Below are 17,095 nucleotides of genomic sequence, written 5' to 3' on the forward strand. Positions count from 1 at the left end.
CAGAAAAACTCTGTATTCGACCAGAACACACAACAGCCTGAGTCAGATTGAGACCAAAACAAAGTGAGTCTACCCCTAAGCTACCAAAAACAAGTGCAGCATTTGAGATTTTTAATCTTTTTTCAAAATATCAAATGAAGCACTGTATTATCATCTTCGTTAAATCCAAAATCCATCGGGGCTCATTAAATCGAGGGCTTACTGTACTAACATTCGGAGCTGTTCAGAACAACTAGGCTGCATATCACATATATCTACTAACTTTCAGAGCATTTTACTTTCAAGTGCTGTTCCATTATTTATGGTTCTACACTCATGTCATCATCCATAATCTGCTCCTCTTTCTGCATATTCTAAAAAATGAATTTTTAAGTCTCCATCTACATCTTTGACCCCTGTTCTAACTGGAACTCCTCAAAGGGATGGCCACAGCAACAGAATCTCAATAACTAAAGAATTCCTGTGCCACTTCATAGCCTTTAATGCTGCACCCTGAACAAGTCACTGGCAGTCTAGCGAAGTGTTTGCAAAGGCTCCTATCTAATGTTCCAAATGGATACTTCTTTTTAATACTCCTACCAATTACTTTGACCTAATGTTTCTACCTAATGCTCCTGCCTAAATGTTCCTACCTACTACTTCTATCTACTGCTCATATCATTTTGCAAAAATGATTATTAGAGAAGTTACATCCTCTTAATCAAACAAAAAATGCATTATACTCAATTAGTTATAGTTCTCTCAATGTTATTGGCCTAAAACTCTTGTACTTCCTACTAGTGATTTTCTTCTAAGAAATACCATCCTAAATATGTTAAAGGATCAAAATCAATACTGCATCTCTAAAACAAATCTGATCAATCCAAATGCAAAAGGTACCCCGGCATGACAGATATTGCAGCATCAGTATTCTAGACAAGATAATCTTATCAGTACCTTGAATACACTGATAATTATTGGCCCTAAATCATACCATGAAAGTCCCATAATACTGAGGAGAAATGTCACCATCCATGATGATTAACCTTATAATAAGCTTTTTCAATAATGCATCAGACAACTTACCTTGTTTTTCATAGCTGCTCCCAAAGCAAAATTTGAATTAGGGAAATGAGCTTTAATATCTGCTACGGAACAGCCCTCTGGAGGTAAAGAGTTGAACAAACGGGCTTCATGAGAACCACTGGTAACAATACTGGCACCCTCATCTGTGCATTCCCATGTTTTATGAGCAGACTGCTTGACATTTACAACCTGGAAGAAATTTGTTTTTGTATTATTCAATCTTGTTTTCTTTCTTTCATATCACACCATTATCTTAAACTCTCACACTTGATCCCTCATAAAAAACAAATTTAGCAAAATTTAACAAGCCTTTTGTAATACTCAGGAAATGGTCAACATCAGCATAAAATGTTACCAGGCAAAAATACTGTACAGGGGATCTCTGGCTTATGAATAGGTTATGTTCCTGACCCTGTTCATAAGTTGAATTGTTCATGAGACAGAAAATATAAAGTAATGCATAAGAGTATATACCTATATCTACCTGTAGTAATGTATTTGATATTACAATCCAAATTCAATATAACTAACAGAACATCACACGAAGCAACACAATGAAAAAAGACGCACACTTAAAGTAGCTCTATTCTGCAGTTCGCAATTATGAGAAAAAGATGGAATGTCAGAGAGGGGTGAAATATTGTTTTTGGAGCTTGTTTGTAGGCACAGGGGTTTTTAGGTCACACGTTCGTAAGGTGGGGGCCCTCTGTATGTAATTACAATTCTGGAGAACACACAATTATATTTTTGCTATATTTTTCATCATATCACCAATAACAAAGATTCAATTCCTTCAATATGTGCTACCTCACATAACCTCTACTACACACACTATAATTATCCAATTCAACATCAATGGCATTAAAAACTAACAAAACAAATGAACCTACTCCAAACACAATAACCACACAGTCTCTGTCAGGGTATCACGAAATATCTCTAAAGCTATCACACAGTCATATGAGTTTTGTTAACTAATTTGTTTCCACATATCCTTAAGCTTTAGATGTACACTGTACTGCTTTAAAAAATACTGCTGAATTATTACTGAATTTGCATTAGTCTCCTCCCCAGCCACCCTTGGGAGGGCTTCTATGTGTTACTTTAACACTATACTCTCACCATAAAAGTAATGATAGCTCACTTTTTGAATATATCCTTTACTACTACATATACTTGTTTCATTCTATAACAGGAAACAGAAAATCTGAATCATGAGCAACATTCTGGAAGTCACCCAGTGTTTAATTCATAGATCTCATCAACCAGCATAAGACCACAACTTGAATTGCCTGGGTTCTATATCACTGCTTTTCATTCCAAAGATTACACAGCCATCTTGGCAGATGATAAAAAAAATTATTGACCAAGGGGATGAAGCGGCATGGCCCTTCCATAGCATTCTGTGGGTTTTCGCAAGTATAAGGAAATGCGCTTTGCTCAGTGATAAAAATGCTCCAGAAATGCACTAGTACATAAGTACAGAATGGAAAAAGGTGAGAACAATGGAAGTAAGGGGAGTGGGGGAGGAATGGGATGTATTTAGGGAATCAGTGCTGGATTGCGCAAAAGATGCTTGTGGCATGAGAAGAGTGGGAGGTGGGTTGATTAGAAAGGGTAGTGAGTGGTGGGATGAAGAAGTAAGAGTATTAGTGAAAGAGAAGAGAGGGGCATTTGGACGATTTTTGCAGGGAAAAAATGAAATTGAGTGGGAGACGTATAAAAGAAAGAGACAGGAGGTCAAGAGAAAGGTGCAGGAGGTGAAAAAAAGGGCAAATGAGAGTTGGGGTGAGAGAGTATCATTAAATTTTAGGGAGAAGAATGCCTTGAAGAATGTGTGGAAGTCGAGAACATTATCTCGGAAAGCAAAAATGGGTATGTTTGAAGGAATAGTGGTTCCAACAATGTTGTATGGTTGCGAGGCGTGGACTATGGATAGAGTTGTACGCAGGAGGATGGATGTGCTGGAAATGAGATGTTTGAGGACAATGTGTGGTGTGAGGTGGTTTGATCGAGTAAGTAACGTAAGGGTAAGAGAGATGTGTGGAAATAAAAAGAGCGTGGTTGAGAGAGCAGAAGAGGGTGTTTTGAAATGGTTTGGCCACATGGAGAGAATGAGTGAGGAAAGATTGACCAAGAGGATATATGTGTCGGATGTGGAGGGAACGAGGAGAAGACGGAGACCAAATTGGAGGTGGAAAGATGGAGTGAAAAAGATTTTGTGTGATCGGGGCCTGAACATGCAGGAGGGTGAAAGGAGGGCAAGGAATAGAGTGAATTGGAGCGATGTGGTATAACGGGGTTGACGTGCTGTCAGTGGATTGAATCAAGGCATGTGAAGCGTCTGGGGTAAACCATGGAAAGCTGTGTAGGTATGTATATTTGCGTGTGTGGACGTATGTATATACATGTGTATGGGGGTGGGTTGGGCCATTTCATTCGTCTGTTTCCTTGCGCTACCTCGCAAACGCGGGAGACAGCAAAAAAAAAAAAAAAAAAAAAAAAAAAAAAAGATGTTCTGGAAGGAGGTAAATAAAGTGCGTAAGACAAGGGAGCAAATGGGAACTTCAGTGAAGGGCGCAAATGGGGAGGTGATAACAAGTAGTGGTGATGTGAGAAGGAGATGGAGTGAGTATTTTGAAGGTTTGTTGAATGTGTTTGATGATAGAGTGGCAGATATAGGGTGTTTTGGTCGAGGTGGTGTGCAAAGTGCGAGGGTTAGGGAAAATGAGTTGGTAAACAGAGAAGAGGTAGTAAAAGCTTTGCGGAAGATGAAAGCCGGCAAGGCAGCAGGTTTGGATGGTATTGCAGTGGAATTTATTAAAAAAGGGGGTGACTGTATTGTTGACTGGTTGGTAAGGTTATTTAATGTATGTATGACTCATGGTGAGGTGCCTGAGGATTGGCGGAATGTGTGCATAGTGCCATTGTACAAAGGCAAAGGGGATAAGAGTGAGTGCTCAAATTACAGAGGTATAAGTTTGTTGAGTATTCCTGGCAAATTATATGGGAGGGTATTGATTGAGAGGGTGAAGGCATGTACAGAGCATCAGATTGGGGAAGAGCAGTGTGGTTTCAGAAGTGGTAGAGGATGTGTGGATCAGGTGTTTGCTCTGAAGAATGTATGTGAGAAATACTTAGAAAAGCAAATGGATTTGTATGTAGCATTTATGGATCTGGAGAAGGCATATGATAGAGTTGATAGAGATGCTCTGTGGAAGGTATTAAGAATATATGGTGTGGGAGGCAAGTTGTTAGAAGCAGTGAAAAGTTTTTATCGAGGATGTAAGGCATGTGATGTGTACGTGTAGGAAGAGAGGAAAGTGATTGGTTCTCAGTGAATGCAGGTTTGTGGCAGGGGTGTGTGATGTCTCCATAGTTGTTTATTTTGTTTATGGATGGGGTTGTTAGGGAGGTGAATGCAAGAGTTTTGGAAAGAGGGGCAAGTATGAAGTCTGTTGGGGATGAGAGAGCTTGGGAAGTGAGTCAGTTGTTGTTCACTGATGATACAGCGCTGGAGGCTGATTCATGTGAGAAACTGCAGAAGCTGGTGACTGAGTTTGGTAAAGTGTGTGAAAGAAGAAAGTTAAGAGTAAATGTGAATAAGAGCAAGGTTATTAGGTACAGTAGGGTTGAGGGTCAATTCAATTGGGAGGTGAGTTTGAATGAAGAAAAACTGGAGGAAGTGAAGTGTTTTAGATATCTGGGAGTGGATCTGGCAGCGGATGGAACCATGGAAGTGGAAGTGGATCATAGGGTGGGGGAGGGGCGAAAATTCTGGGAGCCTTGAAGAATGTGTGGAAGTCGAGAACATTATCTCGGAAAGCAAAAATGGGTATGTTTGAAGGAATAGTGGTTCCAACAATGTTGTATGGTTGCGAGGCGTGGACTATGGATAGAGTTGTGTGCAGGAGGATGGATGTGATGGAAATGAGATGTTTGAGGACAATGTGTGGTGTGAGGTGGTGTGATCGAGTAAGTAACGTAAGGGTAAGAGAGATGTGTGGAAATAAAAAGAGCGTGGTTGAGAGAGCAGAAGAGGGTGTTTTGAAATGGTTTGGTCACATGGAGAGAATGAGTGAGGAAAGATTGACCAAGAGGATATATGTGTCGGAGGTGGAGGGAACGAGGAGAAGAGGGAGACCAAATTGGAGGTGGAAAGATGGAGTGAAAAAGATTTTGTGTGATCGGGGCCTGAACATGCAGGAGGGTGAAAGGAGGGCAAAGAATAGAGTGAATTGGAGCGATGTGGTATACCGGGGTTGACGTGCTGTCAGTGGATTGAATCAAGGCATGTGTATGGGGGTGGGTTGGGCCATTTCTTTTGTCTGTTTCCTTGTGCTACCTCGCAAACGCGGGAGACAGCGACAAAGCAAAAAAAAAATAAAAAATAAAAAAATAAAAATAAATATATAAACTTCAAAAATAAATGATATGTAAGTGATATGCTAATGAAATATTAGACAGAAAACAGTTGGTGTTGATGGTCAGATATAATAAATATAGGCTCAACATAGATTGCACATTCCAGTTTGCAAGGTATGAGTATATATTTTCAAAACGGTTTTGTTCTTTAGTGTAAGAGGAAACCCTTTTGAGTATTTTACCGATTTTTTTATTTAAAAGTCTGTATAAGAAAAGTACTTTTTGGTAGAATTTGTAGTTGAAAACTAACTTTTTCTTAAATGAAGAAAGAAGACTTACTCTAAACTTGTATTATGTAAAACACTCAAAACTGAGATATTACATACTTTTTAAGATGGCAAAAAAGTATGTAAAACACTCAATAAAATTGAGATATTACATACTTTTTTAAGATGGCAAAAAATATCACAAACAAAATGACAACTGCAAAAAATTTATGAGCTTAAAAAAGTATTCCAAATTGGGTAAAAAAGTCTCAGGTGAGGCACTAAAAGCTAAGAAGTGGCACTGGAGTTCACTAGTCATGGAGACTCTATTGTCACGGCCACCCTGTTTGAGGAAGTTCCAGGTGGGAACAGTCATCAGAAATATGATAAATAGACAGGGATAGAAAAGTCTAGAAAACAGGATTTTATCACCATTTTTTGCACAGAGAAGTCTGAAAAGCAATCAATGTCTTAAAGGTTCAATTCTAATTTTACATACCAGAAGAGACATCTGTGGGCATCTTTCTAATTCCCCTTCTTCAGGAGTACAGCAATTCTAATATAAGTAGAAGATACTGTAGAAAATTACATCAGAGAATCTGTTACATTTAGAACTCTTTTTCCACCTGCAGCAATCATTTAACCTTTCAACCTTGCAGAAGCATATATCAGGAAGCCTAGCCACTCTTCCAGGTCACAAATTGAGAACGATCACTAAGATGGTAGTGTGTAAGAATTTTTTCACTACACTTAGTCACCCTCCAGCAATGACAACAACAACACATTTTGATGAGTTTTCTTAGAAAACTGAGCAGCTTTTGGCTAGATTCAGAGAACAAGGGAAAAGATGATCCTGAATTAAATGATCATGATGATTTGTCGTCAGATCATGCTGTTATTCTATGAGCATGGACTCTTCTAGCACTGATAGGTGACTAAGATGAGACAGCAAAACATGTTTGTGACACAATTGGAAAAAGGCCAGTGCCTATTTGACCTTGATAACACCATATCCAACTGGTGCAGCTGGCAATTTTACATAATTGCACTTTTAGGGTATTACGCTGAAACACCTACAAACGACTACAGGTTTTCAGAGTGATAGCAGTGGACCAAATATTCTCGAGGTACTTTTTTTCAGTCTTATATCTTTGAAATTTTGAGACTCAACAGACCTACACAATTTGAAAAACAAGAAATTCCCAGGATGGAAAGAAATCCAAACTAAGGTGCATGGGGGTTACAGACTTTTGGTTACATTAGGTTTCTTGGGTTGGTACTGTATTATCTATTTTATACAATGGATCAATATGAAACACAATAAAACCCTAAAACATAACCTAACATTCTTAACAATGATCACTGCAGTGGATAATGAATTCTACTAATGACAATGAGACTGCTGATTTGATTTTCAACATTACTGAGAAAAAAAAAGAAAAATGCTGCATATGAAAGTAAAAAATTACCAAAATCTCAAACTTAAGCACATTTTCTTCTAAAGATGATCAACATAAAATAAAGTTGGGCAAGGATTGTAAAGAATTACCAATAGAAATAAAGGCATACCCCTAAATTAAAACTTTTACTAACAAACTGTAACCTAAGCTAATGTTTGATTAACTCTTATCAAACAGGTGTTATTTTGTCTGTATATCAGCAACAGTAATTTGTTTATCTTCCGGAAGATCAAACAGTACTATGCTTATCTTACGGGAGTTTAATAAAAATTTTCCCATTAGAAGAGATTTTTGCAAATATCATGTCTCATAAAAATACCAATTGTGTTCAGGAATGCTTTTTAATATTTCACTAAGCCCCACCATGAGTCACTGGAGAACTTTTACCTATGATAAACTTGAAGGGCAGGGAAAGTGTTGGACCAAAAAGCAATCTAACCAACCATTCTTCATTTTTGCCTACTTTTACATTAATTAGCCCCTGGATATTCCTTGATATATATAACTCTCCTACTACCACTTACCTTAGTAAACAATACAATATACCGTTCCAATTGTGCTCCAAGAATACATCAGAAATGCAGAAAATTAAAAAAAAGGGGACTTGTAATGTATGGCACACACAGTCTACTGAAACAATATCAATTATGGAAACATCTTGCTTTTCTGTGTTTAGACTGAGTACTGGGCGATTATGCTAAATGCGTGCCGTAATGCCATTTTGGATTCGGAAGCAATCTCCAGAGCCTATAAAAACTTTACCTAGTATACATTCTGAATGACAGCAGAAACAAAACATAAAATTCATCAGCAGGTGAATACTGCAAGATGGTGCAACACATGGGAAATCTTAATGAACAAAATAAAACTCAGCAAAGTCGATAAAGAGCAGGGGTTTTTACCCAAAAAGTGGGCAGAGCTTTGAATTAAGGATGGACTATGGGGTAAAACCACAATATAGCAAATGATCAGCATGTACTGAATCACAGCTGGTATCACTTTTGTCAAAAATCCATCAAATAGACTTAGAGGGACATCTATGATGTTCTAAAGTAATCTGCTTGTCTTCATACTGTGTGAGGCCCTTCACAAATGATCATCCAGGAAATGGTTCAGAACATAAGATAATGGACTTCGCAAAAGGCCTACTGGCCCACACTGGGTGCATCCTTCCTATAACCACCCCACAGAGCTCACATTCCTATCTAACCTATTCTGAAAACAATTCAAGGTTCCAGCCCCAATCACATTCAATCTGAACATAAATTTTTCTAACCTGAAGCCGTTCTTGCGAGCTCTAACCTGGTTGGCTATCATTAGAATATAGCCAGTTTCCCTCTTATTTAGGCCTGTCATCCATTTGTACGCCTCTATCATATTCACTCAGGCCTTCCTTTTCAGTGAATGTAAATTCAGTCTAGCAAGTCTTTCTTCATAACTAAGATTTCAATTCCTGGTATCATTAAAGTCAAACTTCTTTGCACCCTCTCCAATCTATCTATGTCTACCTGATGGTAAGGCAACCAAAACTGCACAACCTAGTCCAAATGAGGTCTAACTAAAGCACGATAAAGCTTTAATATTAATTTAGCGGTTTTGTTACACTTCTCCAAAGAAATCACAACTTACTGTCTTTTTTATCTTTAGCGACTCATTTTTCAAATGCTGTTTTGTTAAGATTCTATAAACCTTTAATTATTTTGTAAGATGTCTTGTTTACTGAATAAAGCTAAGAAAAAAAAAAGATAACTTTCCTGAGGAGGTCTAACAACAGCCTATTTCCAATAATATTATACACGCATCCCAAATGCAGCTTAAGATTTAAAAGGTAAACACAACAAAATCTAAAGCTTGTAACCAGGTGTGTGTTTATATATAGAGCTCTACAGAATCAGGGCAAAGTACTAGGTGGAGGTTTTGTTGCAAGTCCCCGCAGAATGGTCATTTGTGACGAAGCATCAAGCTTGTGCAAGGCCCAAGTGAATGTAGCGGTTCCCTCCTGTGGCCTTCACAAACTGACGTGTTCCACATAGGGATATATTTCAATATATCTATAAACATCTGAACTCACTGTTTACATCTCAAACCTAATGGTACATGGCACCATCCAGCAGGGTGTGTCCCCTCAAAAATGAGGAAAATTATCTGTCAAAAGACACGAAGTGTCATCTGTAGCATTCAGGCAAGGAAGCAATCTTCTTGCTTTTACATTCATCAGTATTACAATAATATTATTCAACTCCATGATGTGTTTATCCTTTCCTTCATAACCCTCCTCACTATAGAGTTATCTACAGCCAAAATATGATAATAGTCATGGTTCAAAAACCAGGTACATAACATGAATGTCAGTTTTCTGATAAATGATTGTGCCTTAACTTCATTGGTTGACTAAGTCTACAGACACTATATATTACAGGTGTATTTCGGCAACCCTATGCCAATCCTTTCGTTTTCCTGTGAGCTGTATTTCGGTGTTTTAGAATACTAACAGAACTCAGCTACTTATATTATTTTATAAGTGTGTGTGTGTGTGTGTGTGTGTGTTTATATGTGTATAATGTTTTCCTTTCTAAGATGTCCATATGCAAAATTATTAAATGGCCATATGCAAAAAAAGTCTTTACTCTAGTGTCTTTGAGTTATATGAAAACAAAATCATGGTTAAAACGAAACGAAAACGTTGCTTTCTTAACAGAGGATCGTAATTAAAAAAAGAAAATAATATACTGCCATAAAGAACACTCATTACAGGAACAGCAACACATCTGCAACCCATGTCGAACCCTCACAACGACATTTAATACATACTATACCAACCACTCATATTTTACCCATATTTGTCCCTTTTCATCTTGCAAATAGCTTTAAATCCGCCAGTATTTTACCATACTTGACTCTGCAGGTGACAATGTCACATGGCATGATAAATTAACATTGTCCATATGTCATTACTCACGCTGCCAAGCGATTCTAAGGATTTGATGGCTCCTACGATTTTCTGGTGCGCTTCCTTTGAATTTCTAGCAAATTCATTTGAAATGACGACGCCATTCTTTTCAACGGCGAGAAGGATTTGCTGTTGAAGATCCATAGTTAGCGACCCCATGCTGGTCCCTGCTGCTCCCTCCTGGCCTCCCGGGTCAAGACTGACAACTGGCACACATCTGGTAAATAAACACTTAATCTACATTCAACAATCTATAACTCACTCATACAATTATATAAATTTTGAGAAAAGAACACAAACAATATCTATAATCAAAACTAAAACCATAATTTGTGATTATTATCTACATTGACTAATGTTTTATATCAAATGCGTTGCCACAAAATGACAAGCATGTTGCGTGTTCTGGTACTCTCCATGATGCAATATTCAGCCGGTTCACATCATTACGCAAAACCTAATAAACGTGTTTATCACATGATAATATGCAATGGGCATAAAAGCATATCACGTGAGTGCAGGCGTGACTGACAGACATGTCCAAAAATGTGTAGTCATTTTGATTTTGTACTGGTCTGGTACTGTCATTCGAGGGAGCATGTTTGATTACCAACCTCTGACTCACTAATATGTGTGTTAACACTGTCTGTCTGGTCCAGCAGTATGTGTGGAAAGTGCCTGTCTGGAGATGTAACATATTCGAGTCTTATATTCACTGTGGTACTGTCAGTATTGGTAGGTGTGGTTAATAGCGCCAAGTATCACACAGTGCCAAGTCAGACATATTCCAGAGGAGTGTGCCACGCTGGACACAATTCCAGGACGCTGTGCCACGCTAGACGTAATTCCAAGACACTGTGCCCAGCTGAACATGATTCCCAGACAATGGGCCAGGCCGGACACAATTCCACGACACTATGTAAAGCTGGACATAATTTCTGGTTAATGTATCTGGATGAGGAAAATTCCAGATTACTGTGCCAGGCTGGATCCATTTCCAGGACACACGGCAAAGCTGGACACCGCTGCAGGCTAGACACGATTTTAAAGTACTACTATGCTAGGCTGGACAAAATTTCAGGACACTGTACCAGGCTACACATACTTCCAGGACATTATGCATTATGTCAGGCTGAACATACTTCCAGGACATTGTACCAGCCTGGACACAAATCAACGACATTGGCTGGGTATAAGTCCACGTCACTGTTCCAGGCTGGACATAATTCTAAGACACTATGCTAGGATGAACACAAATCCAGGACACTGTACCAGGCTGGACACAGTTCCAGGACATTATACCAGGCCGGACACAAATCCAGGATATTGTACCTAGCTAAACACATATCCAGGACATTGTACCTGGCTGGACACAAATCCAAGATATTGTACCAAGCGAGGCACAAATCCACGACTTTATGCAAGGCTGGACACAACTCGGACACTGTACCAGGCTGGACACAACTCCAAGACATTATACCAGGCTAGACACAACTCCAGGACATTGTTCCAGGCCGGACACAAATTCCAGGACAATGTTCCAGGCTGGGTACATTCCCAGGACATTATTCCAGGCTGGACCCAACTCAAGGACAGGGGAAAATGTCTTCACTTTATACAGAGAATCAGAATAAAAGCAACGGCATGAAGACAGGAGGGAGATGTTAGAGTAACGAAGGGGGGGGAAAAAGTTGTCATATGGGCACTGGAATACACTTACTTCCCGATGTAACGCATGCATACACTATACCTTCTACGCAAGGCTGGACGAATACTTCACTGATCTCTGTCATCTGTAAATAATTCAGTTTACCACGAGCCACGTCTTTCGTTCCCCGAACCCAGCCGCAGAGGAGATGATTCATTGAAACCTGACAGGGAACTTCTTCATTGTCGTCACCTTTCTAAGAAATTTCCCTCGCAGCCTCTTCCACTCCTCACACAACCATGGTCACTAGTTTCCCACTCCCCCCCCCCCTCCTGGCTGTTGAGCCGGAGGGAGAGGTGGGTGGAGAGGTGGCTTCAGCTTGGCTATCCTGTTTCTACCTTTTTTTTTTTTTTTTGCCAGCAGATCATATCTCCTCTTTATAGACGGTGAGGACCTCTGTCACTACGCGGTGTACTGGGTACAAAGGACCGGACGGGCCACGTCTTACCCCACACCATCGTATCATCAGTTCGAAATTTTTGCTGTTCCGTGATATCTGATCATAATTTTCTCTCTCCTCCCCTTTCTGAATCCTGTGTTAAATCCAGTGAATTTGAAGCATTCACTTGTCACGAAGTATATGACAACAGTCGCACGCGAAGACACAAAAAAAAAAAAACACCTGTAAATGTTAATATACATACATGTTATAGAACCCGAGAGCCTTACGTCAGAGATGGCAGTGATGGGAGGGAAGTCACGAGCACCGCAGTGTTATCAGGACCAACATATAAGGGTGGGAAAAAAAAAATGTTGCATAACCCACCTCCGCCTCTTGAGGACTCGTTTCCTACGCGGATCACACGAGACCCCCCCTAGACCGGGCGTGGCTTGTGTGTGACTTGCTTCCGGTGGAAGGCGTTAAAAACGCTGTAAAGATAACTTATCATCGGACGTAAGCTGGAACGCGTTAAACGCTTTAAAGATAACTCTACTGTCATCGGACGTCAAGTTGTAAGGCGTTAAACGCTTTAAAGATAACTCTACTGTCATCGGACGTAAGTTGTAAGGCGTTAAACGCTTTAAAGATAACTTTACTGTCAACTGACGTAAGGTGGAAGGCATTAAAACGCTATAAAGATAAGTATTGTCAACTGACGTAAGGTGGAAGGCATTAAAACGCTATAAAGATAAGTATTGTCAACGGACGTAAGCTGGAAGGCATAAAACGCTTTAAAGATGACTCTTGTCAACCGACTTACGCTGTAAAGATAACTCTATTGTCAACCGACTTACGCTGTATAGATAACTCTTATGTCAACTGACTTACGCCGGAAGGCGTAAAACGCTTAAAAGATAACTCGCCAACCGCGCCGCGCATAAACGTTATGGCTTTTCTCATGCTTGGTCTGCCAGCGGAGATTTATCCCATACGCCACCGTAATTAACCTCACCCACCCTCGAGCGGCCCCCAAAATGCCAACAGGTATCCAGTTTCAGTGCAGGATTCGTCAGTACTGCGCCACACGACATACTCACTTAAGGTAGGTGAAGGCCGCCGGATCCCCGCCTCTATAATGAGGGTGCGGACTTGAGGAAGGACACTTGCGGGCGGCGGCGGCGGCGCTTGCTTGCCGCCGCCGCCGCGGAGGGCAAACGCTTGCGGTGCTGCGGGTCACGGCCACCAGGACGCGGGGGCCAGCCGGGTCGTGACTGGAAACACGACACGCACTTAAAACTAACCAAGTAACACCTCGCAAAGGCTCACCTCTGGCTAGCCATTTATGGCGGCTGGCTGCACCACACACGCGGATATCTACTCCAGCAAAAATCTGGAAATCAAATGAAGGACAATGGGATTCTTACACTGTGGTTCGCTCAACTTGAGGAAGAAAATGATTTGATGGCGATGGACTGCTCCAACGCCATCACGGTGCGCGGATAACTTATGGACTTACTCGAGTAATGTGGTGTCCCCAGCGACTGGGCGTGGAGTTAGAACATGTTTCTGGCTCATTTATCATAGTAATTCTTGTCGTTTTTGCTTCATGATCAGTCACTAGTGACAATCAGTCAGGGACTATAAAGGACCCCTCCCCCCGAGCACAACGGGGACAAAAACCCCGAGCACGACGGTACAACTTTTTGTACAAAGACGGTTTCAAAAAATTTTTGAGCACGACGGTACAAGCCTTTTAGCACGACGGTTTAAAACCCCTTGGGGGCACGACGGGGAAAATCCCCGAGCCGGCGGGGACAAGCCTTGAGCACGCCGTTACAAGCCTTAAGCACGACGGTACAAGCCTTGAGCACGACGGTACAACCCTTGAGCACGACGGTACAATCCCCGAGCACGGCGGTACAAGCCTTGAGCACGCCGTTACAAGCCTTAAGCACGACGGTACAACCCTTGAGCACGACGGTACAACCCTTGAGCACGACGGTACAATCCCCGAGCACGGCGGTACAAGCCTTGAGCACGCCGTTACAAGCCTTAAGCACGACGGTACAACCCTTGAGCACGACGGTACAACCCTTGAGCACGACGGTACAATCCTCGAGCACGGCGGTACAAGCCTTGAGCACGCCGTTACAAGCCTTAAGCACGACGGTACAATCCCCGAGCACGGCGGTACAAGCCTTGAGCACGACGGTACAACTTCTGTACACGACGGTACAACATCTGAGCACGACGGTACAAGCCTTGAGCACGCCGTTACAAGCCTTAAGCACGACGGTACAACCCTTGAGCACGACGGTACAACCCTTGAGCACGACGGTACAACTTCTGTACACGACGGTACAACATCTGAGCACGACGGTACAACCCTTGAGCACGACGGTACAAGCCTTGAGCACGCCGTTACAAGCCTTAAGCACGACGGTACAACCTTGAGCACGACGGTACAATCCCCGAGCACGGCGGTACAAGCCTTGAGCACGCCGTTACAAGCCTTAAGCACGACGGTACAACCTTGAGCACGACGGTACAACTTCTGTACACGACGGTACAACATCTGAGCACGACGGTACAACCCTTGAGCACGACGGTACAAGCCTTGAGCACGCCGTTACAAGCCTTAAGCACGACGGTACAATCCCCGAGCACGGCGGTACAAGCCTTGAGCACGACGGTACAAGCCTTGAGCACGACGGTACAAGCCTTGAGCACGACGGTACAACTTCTGTACACGACGGTACAACATCTGAGCACGACGGTACAAGCCTTGAGCACGCCGTTACAAGCCTTAAGCACGACGGTACAACTTCTGTACACGACGGTACAACCCTTGAGCACGACGGTACAACTTCTGTACACGACGGTACAACCCTTGAGCACGACGGTACAACCCTTGAGCACGACGGTACAATCCCCGAGCACGGCGGTACAAGCCTTGAGCACGACGGTACAAGCCTTGAGCACGACGGTACAAGCCTTGAGCACGACGGTACAACCTTGAGCACGACGGTACAAGCCTTGAGCACGCCGTTACAAGCCTTAAGCACGACGGTACAAGCCTTGAGCACGACGGTACAACTTCTGTACACGACGGTACAACATCTGAGCACGACGGTACAACTTCTGTACACGACGGTACAACATCTGAGCACGACGGTACAATCCCCGAGCACGGCGGTACAAGCCTTGAGCACGACGGTACAAGCCTTGAGCACGCCGTTACAAGCCTTAAGCACGACGGTACAAGCCTTGAGCACGACGGTACAAGCCTTGAGCACGACGGTACAACCCTTGAGCACGACGGTACAATCCCCGAGCACGGCGGTACAAGCCTTGAGCACGACGTTACAAGCCTTAAGCACGACGGTACAAGCCTTGAGCACGACGGTACAAGCCTTGAGCACGACGGTACAACCTTGAGCACGACGGTACAACTTCTGTACACGACGGTACAACATCTGAGCACGACGGTACAACTTCTGTACACGACGGTACAACATCTGAGCACGACGGTACAACTTCTGTACACGACGGTACAACATCTGAGCACGACGGTACAATCCCCGAGCACGGCGGTACAAGCCTTGAGCACGACGGTACAAGCCTTGAGCACGCCGTTACAAGCCTTAAGCACGACGGTACAACTTCTGTACACGACGGTACAACATCTGAGCACGACGGTACAACCTTGAGCACGACGGTACAACTTCTGTACACGACGGTACAATCCCCGAGCACGGCGGTACAAGCCTTGAGCACGACGGTACAAGCCTTGAGCACGACGGTACAATCCTTGAGCACGACGGTACAACCCTTGAGCACGACGGTACAACCCTTGAGCACGACGGTACAACCTTGAGCACGACGGTACAACCCTTGAGCACGACGGTACAACTTCTGTACACGACGGTACAACCCTTGAGCACGACGGTACAACTTCTGTACACGACGGTACAACATCTGAGCACGACGGTACAACTTCTGTACACGACGGTACAACATCTGAGCACGACGGTACAACTTCTGTACACGACGGTACAACCCTTGAGCACGACGGTACAAGCCTTGAGCACGCCGTTACAAGCCTTAAGCACGACGGTACAACCCTTGAGCACGACGGTACAACCCTTGAGCACGACGGTACAACCTTGAGCACGACGGTACAACTTCTGTACACGACGGTACAACATCTGAGCACGACGGTACAACCCTTGAGCACGACGGTACAAGCCTTGAGCACGCCGTTACAAGCCTTAAGCACGACGGTACAAGCCTTGAGCACGCCGTTACAAGCCTTAAGCACGACGGTACAACCTTGAGCACGACGGTACAACTTCTGTACACGACGGTACAACATCTGAGCACGACGGTACAACTTCTGTACACGACGGTACAACATCTGAGCACGACGGTACAAGCCTTGAGCACGACGGTACAAGCCTTGAGCACGCCGTTACAAGCCTTAAGCACGACGGTACAAGCCTTGAGCACGCCGTTACAAGCCTTAAGCACGACGGTACAATCCCCGAGCACGGCGGTACAAGCCTTGAGCACGCCGTTACAAGCCTTAAGCACGACGGTACAACTTCTGTACACGACGGTACAACATCTGAGCACGACGGTACAACTTCTGTACACGACGGTACAACATCTGAGCACGACGGTACAATCCCCGAGCACGGCGGTACAAGCCTTGAGCACGCCGTTACAAGCCTTAAGCACGACGGTACAAGCCTTGAGCACGACGGTACAACTTCTGTACACGACGGTACAACATCTGAGCACGACGGTACAAGCCTTGAGCACGACGGTACAACTTCTGTACACGACGGTACAACATCTGAGCACGACGGTACAATCCCCGAGCACGGCGGTACAAGC

General features: G+C 43.0%; 1 protein-coding gene across 1 annotated transcript in view; it reads right to left on the minus strand.

Moving 5' to 3' along the window:
- Positions 1 to 10,311, minus strand: part of alpha-PheRS (phenylalanine--tRNA ligase alpha subunit) — a 61,737-nt gene extending 51,426 nt beyond the window's left edge. The window contains exons 1-2 of the mRNA XM_071694549.1: positions 10,116 to 10,311; positions 1,066 to 1,254 (exon numbers count right to left, since the gene is read on the minus strand). Of these exons, the coding sequence (XP_071550650.1) occupies positions 1,066 to 1,254; positions 10,116 to 10,265 (339 nt within the window). The 5' untranslated portion in view covers positions 10,266 to 10,311. The remainder of the gene's footprint in view (positions 1 to 1,065; positions 1,255 to 10,115) is intronic.
- Positions 10,312 to 17,095: the final 6,784 nt, after the last annotated feature.

This window comes from Panulirus ornatus, chromosome 57 (assembly GCF_036320965.1).
Source record: "Panulirus ornatus isolate Po-2019 chromosome 57, ASM3632096v1, whole genome shotgun sequence".
Lineage (NCBI taxonomy): Eukaryota > Metazoa > Arthropoda > Malacostraca > Decapoda > Palinuridae > Panulirus > Panulirus ornatus.